This window comes from Culex quinquefasciatus, chromosome 2, assembly GCF_015732765.1.
Source record: "Culex quinquefasciatus strain JHB chromosome 2, VPISU_Cqui_1.0_pri_paternal, whole genome shotgun sequence".
Lineage (NCBI taxonomy): Eukaryota > Metazoa > Arthropoda > Insecta > Diptera > Culicidae > Culex > Culex quinquefasciatus.
In genome coordinates, this window is record NC_051862.1 from 82860327 (window position 1) to 82880172 (window position 19846).

At 39.9% G+C, this 19846-nt stretch overlaps 1 protein-coding gene across 10 annotated transcripts in view; it reads left to right on the forward strand.

Moving 5' to 3' along the window:
• Positions 1-19846, forward strand: part of LOC6033422 (cell wall protein RBR3) — a 623466-nt gene that overhangs the window by 193507 nt on the left and 410113 nt on the right. For all 10 annotated transcript variants that reach the window (XM_038250157.1, XM_038250159.1, XM_038250165.1 and 7 more), the window contains one exon: positions 3340-4397. In XM_038250157.1, coding sequence (XP_038106085.1) covers positions 4209-4397 — 189 coding nt within the window. In that variant the 5' untranslated portion in view covers positions 3340-4208. The remainder of the gene's footprint in view (positions 1-3339; positions 4398-19846) is intronic.

Genomic DNA, 19846 nt, shown 5'->3' on the forward strand with positions numbered 1-19846 from the left:
GGCCTCCAAGTGGTGGCCACTACTGCCAAGCGCTTAGTGGCGCTTGCGAGAGGAGCTGAGCTCCTCTCGCTTCGGTGGTAGACCACCGACTGAAGCCAGCCTTCCGATTTCCCATGGTTTTGTAGGGAAGCGGGAAGGCTAGTTCCTGAAGACGCCACCTAGTGGCGCTTGCGAGAGGAGCTGAGCTCCTCTCGCTTCGGTGGTAGACCACCGACTAAACTAATGCTGTGGAGGGGGTGGCGTTTATATTTATATCAAAACCGTCGGCCGCGCTGCTTCTGTGATTTTCCCCTCTGCTTGGGGAAGGCGTTTCATTTTTCGGTTTCATTTCGCTTCGCGAAATTTTGGATTGCTACCCTGTATAGAGCCCTAAGACGAAGTTCTTCGTCAAAATCCACTTTTCACGCTGTACTAAAACCGGATTCATATTCGGATGCCTTGGAAGGTGCTCTACAACTTTCCCGAAGAGAGTATGGTGCTAACTTGCTCCTAAAAAAAGATACAGCGTGTTCAAAACTCGTCTAAAACGTGTTTTTTGCTCGAAAATCACGTTTTAGACGAGTTTTTAGGACGCTGTATCTTTTTTCACAGACAAACTAGCACCATACTCTCTTCGGGAAAGTTGTAGAGCACCTTTTAGAGCATCCGAATATGAATCCGGTATTAGTACAGCGTGAAACGTGGATTTTATAAATATTAAAATCCAAAAAAATGTTTTTTTTTTCATACAAATTTATATGGAAAATTGAATCGTTTTGCGCAAAGTGAGGACTAAACCAATCGTTCCCAAACTTTGGGGAGTTGTTCAGGACCCCAAAAGGAACTGAAAAATTGCTGTGCTGGAAAATCGATTTTGATATTACACCCTAGTGAGCCAGTAATGCCAGGAAACTTTCGCTATAAATGCTACTTTTCGTGAGTGTTCGCTTAAAATTTCATCAATTTTGGCAGCACTAAGCAGACCCAAAAGAACGCTGAAAGAAAAAAAGAACTAAGCTGAAAATAGAAAAATGGGCGTGGCCCAATGCACTCGACTGATTAGAATACATTTTTGAAATATTTTTTTTAAATACTTGTAGTAAGAATAGCATAACTTTTAATAAAAGTGAAAATAAACAGAAATGTTCAGAAAAAGTTGCTCTACTCGTTGGTGTACTTGGTTTTAGTGAATTTCAAGGAACAATCCAGATTATCCAGCATTATTCAAACACGACCGCTTATTCGGCTTAAACTGGACATATTTTCCCTAAATCAACATTTACCATTTTTTTAAGTTAAGGAATTGTTTACGTGTTTTTTTATTTTTTTACCTTTGACAAATGCTCTAAGGGATTTGTTGAAATTAATTAATGAAACTAATTATGAAATTTAATTACATATTATTTAAAATTTATTCAGAAATTAAAAAAGGGAAATTATTTATGAAATACTCATTGTATGCTTAAAAAGTTCAAAACTTTCAAAATTTACCAAAAATATATAGACAGAAAATATTCTAATAAAAATGCTTTAAAAATGAGGATGAAAAACACAAAATAAGACAAGTTAAGTTTTTCATCTCTAGTCAAGTTCAGTCAACTTCCGTCATCAGTGCTCACTTTCTTCGTTAAAGTTCGATGCTATTTTCATCTGGTTGGAGTCAACAACACGACACAATCATTCATGCATGACCTAGTGATCTGATTTTGAACGCCACGCGGCCAGAGATGAGCAGAAATTCCGGGAAATTTTAATAGACTTACCCACCAGGACGATAAACCGATTTTAAGGTTCCTAGAATCAATCGAAGGCATTCGAAGTCAACATCGAACGGGCACGGCTGGACTCAGGGTTGACTTCTTTTGGCGAAATATTTTCAATTTTAAATCAAATCATACTGTTTCACCTAAAACTTCAACTTTATTTGATCTAAAAAGTCAGAGTTTTAAAGTAATTTTCAACAAACAGTGTAAAAGCTTACAAACTTCAACCCTGCGTTGTGTCCCCAGCGGGCCTACCCGAAGAAAAAGTCCGTCACCCGAAACGCAAAGAAAGACGCACACACACACGCGGTGAACTTTGTCAGAGAATTCGACGACTTTTGGGCGTCGTCATCGCCGCCGTCGTCGGTCCAAAAAAGTGCGTGTAATCGAGTAATCCAATTACTTGGGCCGATGATCACGGTTTTTTTTCTATCTTGACTGCGGGGGAGTGCCTTTTGTCGGTGGGCGTGTGTTTGTGTTGAGGCATTTGTTGCAAAAATAATTGAACAGCTGGGTTAGAAAGAGAGCAGAGAATTTTGTTTCGATTTCGATTCGAACAGAATGTTACAGTCGTAAGGATGATAAACAAATGCCAACAAGCACTAACTCAACCCTATATCCGCATATAGAGCTAACCTAACCTCAAAATTCCACCTTTTTTCAACTGTGCACTCCCTTAACAAACTCCACACCCACCTCGAGTTCACCCGGTGTGTTGACTGATTACACGAACTTTGTTTGCCCTTTTCTGTGGGTGGGTAGTGGCGGTGACGCTGTATCAATAGTGATCGAGACCGACCGCATGGCGCCCTTCGTGTTTATGTATTTGTGCCAGGGTGCACCACCCCCTGGTTGTGTGTGTGTGTGCGTGAGATGATGTTTTCGCGCCGCACCACCGGGGAAAATCAATGTAAATATGTAAATATTCTCGGGCAAAAAAGGGACAAACCCCGATCTTGGGTGGAAAAGGTCGCCTTTTTTAGGGGGATAGAGGGTGGGGTGTGTGCGTTGTTTTTCCCGGTCTGACAGTAAACAGTCGGAACTGCGAGGCGGTGGTCTTTAATTTTAATTGAGAAATGGAATCAATTTCAATTCCGTAAGGCTAATGGCAGTGTAAACAGTAAGTCAACTCCCCCGCGCGGAGAAAGGTTTGGCGCGTTTTGGGTGTGGAATATGGGACAAGACTTGATTACTTTGGGTCGTTGTTTATGGAGTTACAATGTCGAGAAGGGAGCGCATTTGCTGTGAAAACAATTACAGGCTTGGTTCATAACTTTAGTATTCTTGGGATTAACACAGAACAAATAATTAGAAAATAAAAACAGAATCGAAAATACTCTGTCAGACTTAATTTATGTACTACTTCCTGGTATTGCAAACAACTTCCCCGACAACTACATTCTTTTAACCCACTTCCTAAGAAGAAGACAGCTATTTATCCTTCAAGCTTCCAAAGCAAAAACCCCCTCCGCCCCAAACAATCTTAAACTCAAAAAATAAGGAAAAACTCTCCTTCTTTGATCCACGATTCAGCACAGATTTACCACTGATTAACGTTCTGACTAATGTTTTTTTCTCTCTCCTTCTCTCATTACAGACAGTGTGCCCCCGCCCTCTTTCCTCGCGCCAACAGCTTTTTAGTCCGCCAGCTTTCTGCCGCCAACGCCGCCGCCACCACCCCTTTGCTTGAGCTTTTCGCAGCGCCATCTTCAGCAGCATCCACCAACTAGAACGGCAAACAAAAAAGAAGAAGAAAGCCAACAGCTCATTACATCCAAACAGAAGAGAAGTGAAAAAACGGAAGAAACCACTGTCTTCACACTTGCACATCCTGAAAGAGGAGAGAAAAAAAGTTGGGCTAAAAGAAAGTAATTAGAAGTTATCAAATACTTGCCGGAAGAAGAAGAAGAAGACTCTTCCCCCTCCCAAGGACAATCAAAGCTAACGTCCGTTCAGCGAAGCAAATTATCCCTCTTCTCCCCGTTAACGACAGAGAGTGAGAAGCAGTCAGTCAGACCGGAAATCGATAGAGAGAAGAAAACCAATAAACGTCCGTTCCTGAGTAACTACACACACACACAAGCACACATAAGTACGAAGGAATTAATTTTTTAATCGTAGCATCAAACTCACTCAAACCAAGAGATAGCGAGAAGGAAGAAGCAAGTCTAGTCTTCGTTTTAATTGCCATAGGAATATAGAAGAGTGTGTGAGTGTGACATCGCCGACATCGACTTATCTTGTGATACCGCAGAGCGCGCAGCGCGTCCGTCAAAAGGCGCCTAGGAAGAATTGTTCGTAGTGTTAGTGACAGCGTCGTCGCCCAGCTTGAGTGAGACCGTTGCGTTCCTCAAATTTTCTGTGTGAAGGCCTAACCGGAGTCGCCTTTAAACCCCAAACACACAACACCCACAACACAAACACATACCCGCCTCCCCCCCTCCCAAAGTAGAGAGTAACACTTGTATGGCCGCCATGATGAACATGACCAACCTGTTGAACGGCAAGGACTCCCGCTGGCTGCAGCTGGAGGTGTGCCGCGAGTTCCAGCGCAACAAGTGCTCCCGGCCGGACACCGAGTGCAAGTTCGCCCACCCGCCGGCCAACGTGGAGGTGCAGAATGGACGCGTAACGGCGTGCTACGACAGTATTAAGGTGAGTTGGGACGACGCTTCTGGTACCTGATGACGTAACAGTGCTGCGGGATTTCGTTTTAGGGTGTAAAACTCTAAATTTGGTTAAAATTGTGCCAAAGGCGCCTTCGACTTATAGTCATAATTATTGCAAGCTGTCATCAAAATTTGACTTGAACATGGGCTTAAAATTCTAAGGCGCGTTTGAGACTATTTTTTCAGTATAAGAGTTTTTTACTAGTTTGAAATAGTGGCACAGCCATAAAGGCGACTCATCATTTATGGTGATACAGTTGACTATCAGTTGAAAGTTACTGTCTAAGGCGGCTAACTAAATGTATTAACCGTTTTCCCCCAGTGGCTGCAACTACAAGGCGCCTTTATGTTAGTTTTTTTTAATATATGACTTATTGCATTTTGCAACAGTTACCAAATCAAAAAGGCGATTCGTAATAAAACAAGTTTATTGACTCAATATACAGCTAGTTTAAGGCGACTAACTTATAAATCAATCAATTTTCTCAAAAGTTAAAATGGCTGCTTCAGAAAGGAGCATTGTATGAAACTTTTTAAAGTATAAATGACTGAGGTGTCTCCAAAGCTAAGGCGCCTTTAAGTTAATTATGCAGGATAAGACTTAACCAGTTTGAATTAGTGGCAAAGCCATAAAGGCGACTCATCACAATATTGTTGGTGATACAGTTGACTTTCGGTTCTAGAGTTTTTTTAAAGGTCTTATAAACATATGAAACACAATAGTGTGTAAGGCGACTAATTTGATTTCCCTTCTTACGCCAAGTGATCGCAAATACAAGGCGCCTTTAAGTCAGTTTTTAAATCTAAAACTCTTTGCAGTTTGAGCAACCACAAACCTCACAAATAATTCGCAATGAAACATGTAAATGTCAGTTTAAGGCGACTCACTATTTTCATGATCATGCCAAATATGAGATACTTCATAAACAGCCCACTTCATTCTAGAGTCATTACTGCACTAAGAAGCTGACTCTAAGCCAAAAGCGAATTCATCTCTAAGGCGCCTTCAAGTCAATATTTAAAAAAATAACAATTTTATTGTTTGCAAAGGCTACTGACTAAGGCGACTAAGAATCAATCAATTTTTCAGTTTTGGACGAGCGTGACTTTTAAACCAAAAATGAGCATACTTTAAATCAAAGGCGACTTCTTAACTTTTGATTACAAAGTTCATGTAGACAAGTTGCTGGAAGCTGTTGCTTGGGCGACATTGAGTCATTTTTGAAACTATATCACCATCAATAGGGTGATGGTAAACTCAAAGTCATGCTGCATTAAATAAAGGCGACTACTTCAAAAAGGAAAAATTTAAAATTGGGTCTAAACCAAAGGCGACAAAAACTCCAGAGCGCCCTAATTTTTTATTTGTTAAACAACTTCCACTTCAAAACTGTTGCATATCTAATGGCAAAGGCGACTTAGAACAACAATGCACTTATCAAACTTGAACAAACAATATCTTCAGCACTAAGACGACTTGAACGATGTGATGCATTCAATTCTACTTCAAGACTCTTACTGCTTTAGGGTTAAGGCGACTTCTCAACTTTGTGACTATATTTTATTTTGGGCAGGGCTCCTAAGGCGATTTAGATCCAGCTCACAGTCACACTAGATGGATATGACTTTGTCCCAAAGGTGACTGCAAATGTTAGGTGACGATATAAGGCTCACTTCTAGCCTGTAACTGCTTACAAAACTAAGGCGACTTCTTGACTAAGGTTATACTCAGGATAACTACTTAATTTGGAGGAGATTGACATCGGATTTTTAAGTAAAGGCCACTGTGAGCGATTTCAAGTTGTCTTACAGAAGAAGATTTGAAAACAAACTCAAGGTGGCTTCTTGACTTTGCTGAATTTTGAAACAGAATTGAAAAAAATAATCGTGACAAAGGCGACTGCAAGCGATTTCAAAGCGTCTTAAAGACTTAGGGTTACTTTCAGTCTGGGATTGTTTCAAAACTAAGGTGACTTCTTGACTTAGGAAACTTGAAGAATAGTTTGAAGTAAAAATAGATTGAAAACGGATTGATATAAAGGCGACTGCAAGCGATTTAAAAGCGCCTTTAATACTACGGGGCACTTTCAGTCTGAGATTGTTTCAAAACTAAGGTGACTTCTTGACTAAGGTAACTTGAAGAATAATTTGAAGTATAAAGATATTGAAAACGGATTCCAAGGCAAAGGCGACTGCAAGCGATTTCAAAGCGCCTCAAAGACTTAGGGTCACTTTCAGTCTGGGATTGCTTCAAAACTAAGGTGACTTCTTGACTAAGGTAACTTGAAGAATAGTTTGAAGTAAAAATAGATTGAAAACGGATTGATATAAAGGCGACTGCAAGCGATTTAAAAGCGCCTTTAATACTACGGGGCACTTTCAGTCTGAGATTGTTTCAAAACTAAGGTGACTTCTTGACTAAGGTAACTTGAAGAATAATTTGAAGTATAAAGATATTGAAAACGAATTTCAAGGCAAAGGCGACTGCAAGCGACTTAAAAGCGCCTTGAAGACTTAGGGTCACTTTTAGGCTAGTATTGCTTCAAAACTAAGGTACTTTAAGAATAATTTGAAGTATCAAGAGATCGAAAACGGATACAAGGCAAAGGCGTCTGCGATTTCAAAGCGACTTGAAGACAATAATAAGGCCACTTCTTGACAAATCATTTAAAACATGGTCGAGTTTCCAGCTGGAAGTCGCCTTCATTTTCAGGAAATCTCATTGAAATGGCTCGAAGTCGCCTTAAACTCACAAACAGCATTTAATCTACTTATGATTTTTTTTTAATTTGATTTGATTTTTGGTTCAAAGACAACATTTCAAGTCGCCTTAGTCTCGAATGTGATTTTAAGGAGACTAAGATTCCTTGAAAGCAAAGGCTTATTGGCTTATTGGCTATGGGTACTGAAGCTAATCCTTAGCCAAAGGCGACTTAAAATCGTAAGTGTCATTAAAATTTAGAAGAAAAATATTTGGCCCTTCCAATTTTTGATTACTGTTTAGTGGTATTGATTTTTAGGTAAATCATTTTTTTTAATTATAACAAAAACATAAATAAATTTAAGGCGTTTTCAATAAAGGTGGTATAGCGAAAACGACTTTTTTGCTTTTCCATTGACAAGGTGATTTCCAGGCTATTTACGATTGAGATTCCATAAATAATGACTTCAGACACCAGTTAAACTGACTGTGAATCTTAGGCGCAAGCAAAACTAAGGCGACTTCTGGCCTAAGGCGTTTGAAAACCAAATTTGCTTTTTTATCGAAAGTACACCCAAAACTGGCAGCGCTAGTCCGAGAGAATGATAGTCTCGAGTCGAGAGAATAGTGGTACCATTCACGGACGCAGAGAACACAGCTCGAGATGGGCGATAGAGCTATTCTCTCGAGGTTCATTTGCAAAAAAAGTTCATCCGTCAAACAAAAAACCAAAAGTGTCGACATCGGGAATCGAACCAGAGACCTTTGATAAACCAATCCAATGACTTAGCTGCCTCGGCCACCACAGCTTGGTGACCAAGGAGAAGTCAGAAGTCGATGTATGACACTTGTTGGAGATTTATTGATTCAACTAACGAATGAACTCATTTGTTATGATGGTGTGAGTTGGTACCATTATTCTATCGATTTTGGCACTGAGCCCTCAATAAATTTTGAGAGAACGATTATCTCGACTCTGAATTTTGGGTGTACAACGATTCAAAACAGACTTTATTCAAGAAGTGACTTCAAGACGGGTGTACCCCATTTGGCATAATGGACATTTGGCATAACGGGTTTTCAAGATGGACGTTTGGCATAATGGACGTTTGGCATAATAGGTCCAAGACATCAGGGACGTTTGGCATAATGGACATTTGGCATAATGGACGTTTGGCATAATTCGTTCAAAAACCATCATGGACGTTTGGCATAATGGACGTTTGGCATAATGGACGTTTGGCATAACTATTACTAGCTTGTTTTTTTGTTAAGTATTTGTCATTTTCACGAATGAAAATGTATATTTTTTACCTTTTTTATATTACTTTAAGAGATTATCTTTTTTTTCTATAAAAAATTAGGTATCTCTATATTTTTTCCCCAATAGTAAATTCTTTCCTTTTTGAATAATTCACAATAAATCTTTTAAATGAAATTTTGATATTTGTATTAAATAATTAGTATAAAGAAGAAAATATCTCTTGTTAGCTTAAGATTTTTCCCCTTTCAATATAATTAGCAATAATTTTTTAAATGAAATTTTCCCTTCTTTTATATGAAATTCATAATGAGAAAATCCTCTTCAAATCTTCGACAATTGAGCTTTTATAATGCAATTTTCCCTTCTTTAGATCAAAATTTTACTTGAAGAAGGAAATCTCTAAATAAATTCACATTTTTCCCTTCTTTTTTTCGAATTTAATCTAAAGAAACCCCAGAAGTGGGCAGCACTCATCCGACACGAGACTAGCGGAAAGATTCACAGACACAGAGAACACAGTTCTAAATGACCGAGAGAATTATGCCCTCGAGTCCATTTTCAAGAAAAAGTTCATCCTTCAAAACAAAAAGTGTTCCCTACGGGAACTGAACCAGAGACTTTAAATAGACTAACTCAATGACTAAACTGCCATGGCCACAGCAGCTTGGTGACACAAGAGTAGTCAGATTTCGATGTATGACTCTTGTTGCAGATTTACTGTTTCAATTAATTAATGAAATTATTTTTTTGCAGGTACCATTATTCTATCGAGTTTAGCATTGAGCTCTCTATAAATTTTAATGGAATTATACTCTCGATCCTGTATTTTGGGTGAATGGACGTCAATGTTGTTTTTCTTTAAATATTTTGCAAGTTTTTTTTATTCAATTTTCCCATAATTTTTTATATTTAACTTGAAGAAGGGAAATTCTCTTATAGATGTTGTCTTAAAACATTTATATAATTTCTGCACATTTTTTCTCTGTTGGTTTAATTTTTGTAATAAGTTGTTTATGGAATTTTCCCTTCTTTTATTTATTCAATATTAATCTTAAAGAAGGGACAACTGCCCAAAAAAAAGAATAAATGCTGATTAAATGTTATTTTTAAGAGAGGTAGGTGAAAAACTGGGTGATGAATAGAGAGAATGCGTAACGTGATTTTCGAATGATCCCACTTTGTTTACATCTACAAAGTAGGAGGCTGTTCAAGCACAAGCATGACTTTTTTCTTACTGGTAAATCAACTGTTTTTATAATCAGTAGTATGTGTTTTATTTTGTCTAGTTTTTTTGTAATTTTGTTGCTGAAAAATTGTGTGTTTTCAAGTTTTAATCTGTTTGAAGAGGCTTTTTTTACGGGTGGCAAAGAACTGCGGCTAGAGTGTCATTCTGCAAAGTCGTGGATAAATTCCCTAGCTGATTTTGGAATCCTGCAGCTCTTTTTGGTCCAGGGAAAAAACTTCGCTAATTCTAGCGAAGCTGATCCAACAAACAGTGAAGATTTTCACTAAACCAGTAGGTTTTTAAATTGAATCAAACAATAAAAACAGTTTCTGGATGGATACAAACGCATCGACTTCATAAACAACACCCATTCATAAATATGAAAAATGAAGATCCCGCCTTCAACTTTTTAAAGATTTCTTGACTTCAACTCCAGGTCCTTTAAAGCCACACAATTTTCGCTCTCGCAAAAAAAAACACACACACACATTTTTTAATGATCGATAACAATACTCTCTACTTTTGGCGAACAGTAAATTGGTTCCACTTTGACAGTTCAAAATTGAGGCCGTTTTGCGGACCACTATTCAGCACCCAGGTGAAAAACATAAAAATATTACGATAGTCAAACACTTAAAGAGTGTCAAAATGTGAATCTTTAAATTTACTTTTCCTTCCATAAGTTGAATTTTATATAAATAAATATAAATTTTATAAAAAATTTCATAATCGAAGTTAATTGTCAAATATTCGAAAAGTATTGTTTTTAGAGATTTTCCCTTCTAAAACTTGAATTTAAAAATAAAAGAAGGGAAAATTTCATAATTCTTTTGTCACATATTTAAAGAAAGAAAAAATGTACATCCCTTGTTAAGAATGAATATTAAAGAAGAAAAAAATGCATAAAAACAATAATTGCCAAATTTTGAAAAAAGAAAACAAACTGCACATTTTTTGAGAGATTTTACTTTATTTTAGCTTTAAAATAAAAGAAGAGCAAATTGCTTTAAAAAAATTAAATGCATTTCGTTAAAGAAGAGCAAAATGTACTTACATTCTTAGGTTGAATTTGAAAAAGGAGGGAAAAGGGTAAACAGTATAAAATCTTTATTGCTAAATATTCAAAGACTGGCAAAACTTACATCACTTTGTAAGGTTGAATTTAAAATAAAAGAAGGAATAATTGAAAAAATAATTGAAAAAAATAGCTGCAAAATATTTCAAAAGAAGACAAATCTCAATATTATATATTTATGAAAAAAAAAAATCATTTTATATTTATGAAAAATAGCATTTTAAAGCTTTATTAAGAAAAAAAGGAAAAAAAAAACATCTATTGGGAGAAAATGACAAAGATACTAGATTTCTTGAAAACAAAAATCATTTTTAAAGTAAAGTTATCTGCTAAGAAAAAAGGAAAAAAAAACCTATAAATAATTATTCTTAACAAAAAATAAATACTAATTGAACAAAAAAAAGCTAGCAAAAATTATGCCAAACGTCCATTATGCCAAACGTCCTTGATGGGTTTTGAACGAATTATGCCAAACGTCTATTATGCCAAATGTCCATTATGCCAAACGTCCCTGATGTCTTGGACCAATTATGCCAAACGTCCATTATGCCAAACGTCCATCTTGAAAACCCGTTATGCCAAATGTCCATTATGCCAAATGGGGTACACCCCTTCAAGACTTATCAAAAAGACAAAGGCGACTGTTGACTGTTGACTGAAAATTGTATTAAGACATTTTAGATATCTTCAAGGCTTTGCAGACAGCAACTTTGAAAACATAAAAAGTTAAAGAAAATGTTGATGACTTTGGATATTTTGAAGATTGGAGACATTTTGAATCAATAGAGACCTTGCAGACTTGATACATTGTCTCAAACTAATCTACACGACAAAATCAAATGAAGAACATCAATCAAATCAGTGCTCCACCGGCTGCCACATCTCACACACGGGACAACACATCGTTGTAACTTAATCTTCCGACCATCATTCTTTGACTAATAGACCGGCCCGGCTAATCCACTCCTTCCGGCGGCACCATCATTAGTACCGGTTGGGCTTGGCAGGCCTGTAAGAGAAAAAAAACTCAACTTCTCTCAGCAATTTGTCATCATTCGATGGCCATCTAGTCGCCTTATCGAAGCTTCATGGCGTCATCTGGCCCGCCTCTAGGAGTGTGTGGTGATTTGTGAAATTGTGAATTCATCATTAGAACCTTTTGCGATAACTCCATTATACACCTCAAGGGGAGCAGGATGTTGATTCTTCATTCGATGAAAACATCTCGGGCGAGCCAATTTGGCTGGAATAAATCTGTGCGGTTTGCTCCGATTTCCCTCCAGGATAAGAACACGGAGATCTTTGATGTAGGAGATGCATCCGATACTCCGAAAGGTGAAAAGTGCATCAAAACTTTTGCCGATCCGATAATAGACTTTGCTTTCCCCTCGAGAGGGAAAGAGCACGAAAGTGTGGATGTGTTTTCATTAGATTATCAGTGGGGCATGTCGGACAGCTGCTGCTGTCAGTGCAACTCGGCTTAAGGCTTATCTCCGGATAAAAGCGGCCAGAATCTTTCACCCTGGTGTAGTGCACGTCCCCGATGTCCCTGGACACGGAAAAAATCCAGTGTTAAAACAACGTTCTTTTGGTTTAAACGGTTATTTGCATTTTTAGCAACACTTGGCAACTTTTGCAACACTTGGCGACTTGAGCAACAATTGGCAACATTGGTGAAACTTGGCAACTTGATACTTCTACAACTTAGAATACTTCTGTAATTCTTGATGAGGCACACTTGGTGAATCCAGCAACACTTGGCAACTTTTGCAACACTTGGCATCAACCAATTTTTTTCCGTGCATGACAAAAGAGGCCTGCTTGTTCTGCCCGGCAGGCAAAAGTGCAATCCGGTGCACGTGTTTTCTCTCATGCATGATTGCACCTCTGGAAAAGGAGCCTCCGGATCCTGCCGAGCTTCAGCTCTGCACGGGAATGAAAAATGTTTTCCCACCCAAACTTTCCAGGGGATTACTCGATGTCGGTACAAGTGTGGTACTCTCCCGACTCCTGATCGATTGGCTCAATCCGATTGAATTCAACATTATTTTGCGGTTTGCCGTGCGTACAACAATCAATTTAGCAGGTGTCATAATCCCGTTCTTGGAATACCTCCCCCCCTTCCAAACGATGCCCTTCTTAAATTCTCGTCAAACATTCGCAAAACAAACATCCAACTCGGTCGATGATTGTAATTGACTCCACCGTGAAACAACTCTCTCTGAGTCTGCTCAACAACTGGCAGTCAATCAACACACGCACCGCATAATTCCGGCGTCTGAACGTGGGGGAACGTGCGTGGGTACGGCGCAACCAAGTCTCCGCCAGTAATCAAATTTAGGCTTGCGATTTGCCGGCGCCCGCAATCAACCTCGGGGAATCAATCGCTTCGCTACCGCGGGAGGAGCAGGAGCCGTCGTTCTTCTCTGATGATTGTGAGTTTGGTCAGGGACGTTGCGAAGGTTCGGGTGCTTTTGTAACACTTGGTTTTGAGATTTGGCAACTTTTGTTGCGCTCGTCGGTGTTTGCAACACTTTACAAGTTGTGCAACATAAATATGTGACAATTTGGCAACACTTGGCGGAATTTGCAACACGACTTTGAAACATATGAAGATTTGTTTAAAGTTTGCGTACTTGTTCAATATTTGGCAACACTTGGTATCTCTAACAACACTTGGCAACATTAGCAACACTTGACTACCGCTAACGGAGGAAATGCCGTCGTTTTTCTGGCGGTTGCTAGCTCGGCCAGGGACGTTGCAACGGTTTGAATGCTTTTGCAACACTTGGTTTTGAGATTTAACAACTTTTGTAGCGCACTTTGATGTTTGCAACACTTTGCAAAAGAGCAACATAATGATTAGACAATTTTGCAACACTTGCCAAAATTTTGGAATACTTGGCAAAATTTGCAACGCTTGGCAAAATTGGCAACACTTGGTGAAATTTGCAACACTTGGATGACTTAGCAACACTTGGCAACTTTGGAACATTTGAAGATTTATTCAAAGTTTGCGTACTTGTGCAACATTTGGCAACACTTGGCATCTCTAACATCGCTTGGCAACATTAACAACACTTGGCTACCTCTACCGGAGGAAGTTCTTCTGACGATTGCAACACAAAGATGTGACAATTTGGCAACACTTGGCGATATTTGCAACACTTGGCTATCTTGTCAACACTTGGCAACTTTGAAACATTTGAAGATTTGTTCAAAGTTTACATAATTGAGCAACATTTGGCAACACTTGGCATCTCTAACAACACTTGGCAACATTAGCAACACTCGGCTACCGCTAACGGAGGAAGAGCCGTCGTTCTTCTGGCGATTGCTAGCTCGGTCAGGGACGTTGCTAAGGTTTGAGAGCTTTTGCAACACTTGGTTTTGAGATTTGACAACTTTTGTAGCGCACTTTGATGGTTGCAACACTTTGCAATAGTGCAACATAATGATTAGACAACTTTGCAACACTTGTCAAAATTTAGGAATACTTGGTAAAATTTGCAACTCTTGGCAAAATTGGCAACACTTGGTGAAATTTGCAACACTTGGATGACTTAGCAACACTTGGCAACTTTGAAACACTTGGCAACTTTGAAACATATTCAAAGTTTGCGTACTTGTGCAACATTTGGCAACACTTGGCATCTCTAACATCGCTTGGCAACATTAACAACACTTGGCTACCTCTACCGGAGGAAGTTCTTCTGACGATTGCAACACTTTTCAAATTGTTTTACATAAAGATGTGACAATTTGGCAACACTTGGCGAAATTTGCAACACTTGGCGATATTTGCAACACTTGACTATCCTATCAACACTTAACAACTTTGAAACATTTGAAGATTTATTCAAAGTTTGCGTACTTGTGCAACATTTGGCAACACTTGCCATCTCTAACAACACTTGGCAACATTAACAACACTTGGCAACAACAAGTTCAACTTTTAAAGGTTCTAGAACTTAAAGCGCCCACCTTGCCGACGCCCCTGGACTAAAATTTCGCGCCTCGTACGCCACAAGGACGCGTTCCGCAAAACGTGGCGAAAGCACAAGTGCTTCTATTTGTTCATCAAATCACGTCATACCGCGCCGTCTCCAAGCCAAGCTTCCCGGTCCAAAAAGCGTACGCACTCCGTGCTCGAACTGAGCTCTTAATTCGATTAAATTAATTAACCAAATATGCTGGAAACGTTGCCAGGGAAGGAGCGCGTTGCGTGGCGTTGCGCCCGGAGTTAAGTTATTAGGTAAATATTTTCCAACAGTCTCTCTCGCTCGAGGTAGGACTCGGGCGTATTTGAACAATGTACAACTATCGGAGCAATGTTGTCATCACTATTCCGGGCAAGCTCGCACCAAATTAAGCTCCATTGACGTGGCATTCGAAATTACAGCGGGAAAATTAGTGCAGACTCTGAATCTGATTACGGTTAACAACTTCTCGGGAGCAGCGCCTGATTCTTCAAAAAGCTGCGCTTTTTTCCAAGGATTTCTTCGAACAAAGTGAAGCAATTCCGGAAGTTGCCGGATGGAGCAGGAAAAAAGATAGAAGTGCTTGGTTTGCCACCTGTGAGACCGACAACCCTTTAGGCAGCATCTACGGAAGTGTACACTTTTTTTTATCTCTCGCACTTTTGTACACCTTGAAAAAAGAGGCGGTAGAAGAAGGAGCAGGATGCCCTTTTCGGTGTTGTCGCGCTCTGTTTACACCGGAATGCAATTCGCCCCCGAGTGCTTCAGATATGAGTGTGTAGGTGTGCGAACGGCGTCTATCTGGCACGCGAGATATGCACGACGTACGTGGCGTAGACTTGGCTAGGGATGGTTAGGTGGCAACACTTGGTTTTTTCCAATAACTTTATCCAGGTTAGAATTTTAAACAATTCATGATTTGCAACACTTGGTGACATGATCAACACTGGGTGACTTGATCAACACTTGGTGACTTGATCAACACTTGGCGACTTGATCAACACTTGGTCAGTTTTGCAACACTTGGTGACTTGATCAACACTTGGCGACTTGATCAACACTTGGTGACTTGATCAACACTGGGTGACTTGATCAACACTTGGTAATTTGATCAACACTTGGCGACTTGTTCAACATTTGATGATTCTGACATCCCTACCCAACATCCAACAGGACGAAACCCCCGCCACTCTTTCTGGCCGTAATTTGTAACCGGAAAGGCAGGTGCGGTGTCACCGCGGAGGACGAGCACCGCACAATTCTTTTGCGTTATTGTTGCGAAACACTTTTTGCGCGCGCTGGTGTGCTCAGGATTTCCACATTTCTACCTCGCCCAAGTCACATGCATTGTCTGGAAAATGACGGCGAAAAAAGGACGGCCTCAGGGCGTGTCGAGTGGGGATGGTGGTGGTATCGTCGTGTTTTGAATTATGACATTTGTAGCTTCTTTTTTTATCTGATCGCTCAATGTCCTCGGGAGCGAAGCTGAATGAAATCGAGGGTGACACTTTTCTTTCTTTGCACGTTGATGATGCCACTTACAGATGCGGGGGAGTTGGGTTGGAGATTTCCGGTCCGGAGTCGCAGGTAGCTGGCTGATGTGTTTGGGATTTTGTGTATACACGTGGTTTGGAAGAAGGATTACTTGCAGTGATTGACATCCTTTAATGACGTGTCCACGAGTGGTTTAGTTTTGATTGAGAGTGTATCTTCCGCTTGAAGAGGGTGACACTTGATTTTATTGTGAAACTTGACACCAGCTCCTGTGAAAATTTGCTTGAACAACACGTTTTACTTGATAACAGAAAATTTGCAACACTTGGCAACGTTTATATTTGTTTCATTTACATAACAGGATACCGTGGTTCCCACAAAACTTGTTGATTTGCAACACTTGGTGACTTGCAACACTTGATGACTTGCATTACTTGGTGATTTGCATCACATGATGATTTGCAACACTTGGTGACTTGCAACACTTGGTGACGTACAACAGTTGGTAATTGTAACACTTCTTGACTGGCAACACTTGGTGACATACAACATTTGGTGATTTGCAATATTGGTGGCTTGCAACACTTGGTGATTTGCAACACTTGGTGATTTGCAATACTTGGTGACTTGCAACACTTGGTTATTTGCAACACTTGGTGATTTGCAACACTTGGTGATTTGCAACACTTGGTGATTTGCAACACTTGGTGACTTGCAAAACTTGGTGACTTGCAACACTTGGTGATTTGCAACACTTGGTGATTTTCAACACTTGGTGACTTGCAACACTTGGTGAATTACAACAATTGGTGATTTGCAACACTTGGTGATTTACAACACTTGGTGATTTGCAACATTTGATGACTTGCAACACTTGTAGACTAATCGATTACATGTAACATTTGGCCACTGCAACATTTGTCGAATAACATCAATTGAAGATTTGCCACACTAACAAAAACGCTACATCAAACTCAACAACACTTGGCAACATTCAAAGCGATTTAGTGCAATTTTCCAGATTTGAGGTTGTCACCCCAGAATGATTAAGCCATTAGCACCAACTCGATTATCACCTGTAACCAAATTATCAAAGTCGCTGCAACCATTATTATCATACGAAAAGTTGTCCGTCCGGATTCCCGAAAATTTAAACCAACATCTCCGGACGGCTCCGAAAGTTCCTCCCTCCTCCAACCGGATCACACAGGTGTCAGAAACAATTTCACTCCAGCTGGCCAAACTTTACCTTTCTCTCGGGATCCTCCTGAAAATCCAACGGCAGTAGTAGCTCCAGCTATCGATTTAAACTTCCACAACCAACTACTAATTAAGGAATCACTTTCGCATTCCGGATTGTTCCAGGGGAATCCAATTAATTTGGCTCCTTCCCAAATCCGACCTTGACCAGTCCAGACTCTCTCAAATTGACCATCAACCAGTGTGTGTGTGCCCCAATGAAAAGCCACGTGGCTCGAATTTTATTGACCAGCAGCTGCTGCCGTCGGTCATTCCGAGGGAACTCTACTTCGGTCTAGCAGTGAATTAAGTCGAGGAAAATTCTTTTTTAATGGCGCTCTGCAAGCAAGTCCACCGAAAAATGAATCCCTCGTAAAGCGCGCCCGCGCGCTATTTACGACTCGGTGCCATTCTGATGAGCACTTGGTTTTAATTTTATGATTATGTTGGCGATAACCGGGCCAATTGGGAGGGGTGACCGGGAGGACCCACCAGGACGATTAAAAGTGTGGGTTAAGGAGGACGGTTTGATTAAAAGGAGACTTGCAAGTTGAGGATTTCAAATTTGAAAACTTGCTCAACGACAGGAATTTGAGACACTGAACTGGAAGTTGCCAAGTGTTGCCAACTTTTAAACATTGTTTGTGACAAAGTCTATGTTTTTAAAGCGTATAAAGTTGAACAGCATTCCTAGTCATCAAGTGTCGCAAACTGTCAATTGTTGAAAATTGCAAAGTGTTGCTAATTACCAAGTATTGAAAATGGCCAAGTGTTGAAAATTACCAAGTGTTGATGAAAATTGCCAAATGTTGCTGATTACCAAGTGTTGAAAAAAGCCTTCTGCTGCAAATTACCAAATGTTGATTGTGGTTAGTTGTTGCAAGCCACCAAGAGTTGCAAATGACCGAGTGTTGAAAATTGCCAAGTGTTGCATTACCAAGTGTTGACGAAAATTGCCAAGTGTTGCTAATTACCAAGTGTTGAAAAAGCCATCTGTTGCAAATTACCAAGTGTTGATTGTGGTTAGTTGTTGCAAGCTACCAAGAGCTGCAAATGACCGAGTGTTGAAAATTGCCTTGTGTTGATAGCCATCAAATGTTGCAAGTCACTAAGTGTTGCAAACTACCAAGTGTTGATAGAAGTCAAGTGATGCAAATCAGTTTCGGAATTTTCAAAGTGATGCTGATCACCAAATTAGTTTGTTTTTGGTTGATCTATTAAAATTTAAATGCTCTACAACATCTGTATGATTAGTCCCAATTTATGATTCCCATTAACGCCAACAATCAATTCTTCTGCCACATTAAACCATTTTCAAAAGCCGCTCATGACAATAAAGCGCATAAATCAAGCGCCCACAAACGCCCAAATCAAATCGCTCTCCGAAACTAATCTTATTGCCCACCAGCCCACTCAGACTTGCTCCAAAAACAATTAGTAGGTCATAACAACCGGAGTCTCGTCCCGTACAAAACGGAACTTCCGAACTCGCGCGATCTTCATCAAACCTCGCAGGGCATGATTAATGGGTCGTTCCTACAGCCGCCGCCGTCTTGCTTCTCGGTAGCAACAGGCCACCTAATGGCCAGCGCAGAGACCTCACCAGCTCAACCCGATTTAGGGTCATAATTCTCCCACACACATACGGTGAAGTCGTTGTCGGGCGTAACAGTACAGTTAGTCAATTTTGTGAGTTTGTCTTTCGAAGCGTGAAAGATCGGCTTAGCGCCAAATATGGTGCGGGTTTTTCGTACTTCTCCCCTAAAAAAATGATGATTTATGTTAGCGCGAGAGATTGTCTAGCGGAGTGTCGTCGACGTCTAAGTCACTCGATGAGGCAATACGTTTTATTACGTTTACGATTTCCATTTTTGATTGAATCTGATCGTCGTTGTACGGAGTTCAAAGTTTCCAATAAGCTGCCTGCAGATGGCGGAGCAAATCAATTTCGGACCACATGTCTTTCGATAGAGAGTGCACACTGGGTCTTGGGATCAATACTGCTCTGTGCAACAACAATAACGAGCGATTGTTGTTGCGGGCAAATTGTGGCTGTCTTCGAGCTCGCACGACATGGAACAGAGCCGGTTTGGTTAGTTTCAAACGGGAATGGGCTTTGGACAGGGTTGTCAACTGTCAATTCTGGCAAAGCAATTTAAAAAATCACAAATCACAAATCAACAAATCAACAACTCAACAAATCAACAACGCAATAGTCAACACATTAGTAAATCAGCAAATCAAATTGTAGACTTGTTGATTTGTTGATTTGTTGATTTGTTGATTTGCTGATTTGCTGATTTATTGATTTGCTGATTTGTTGATTTGTTGCTTTGTTGTTTTGTTGATTTGTTGATTTGTTGAGCTGTTAGGTTGTTAAGTTGTGACAATTTCCCGAATTCTAGCAACCCTGCCAATCACATCGCAGAATGTATCAGCTTGCATCGTACTCTTTCG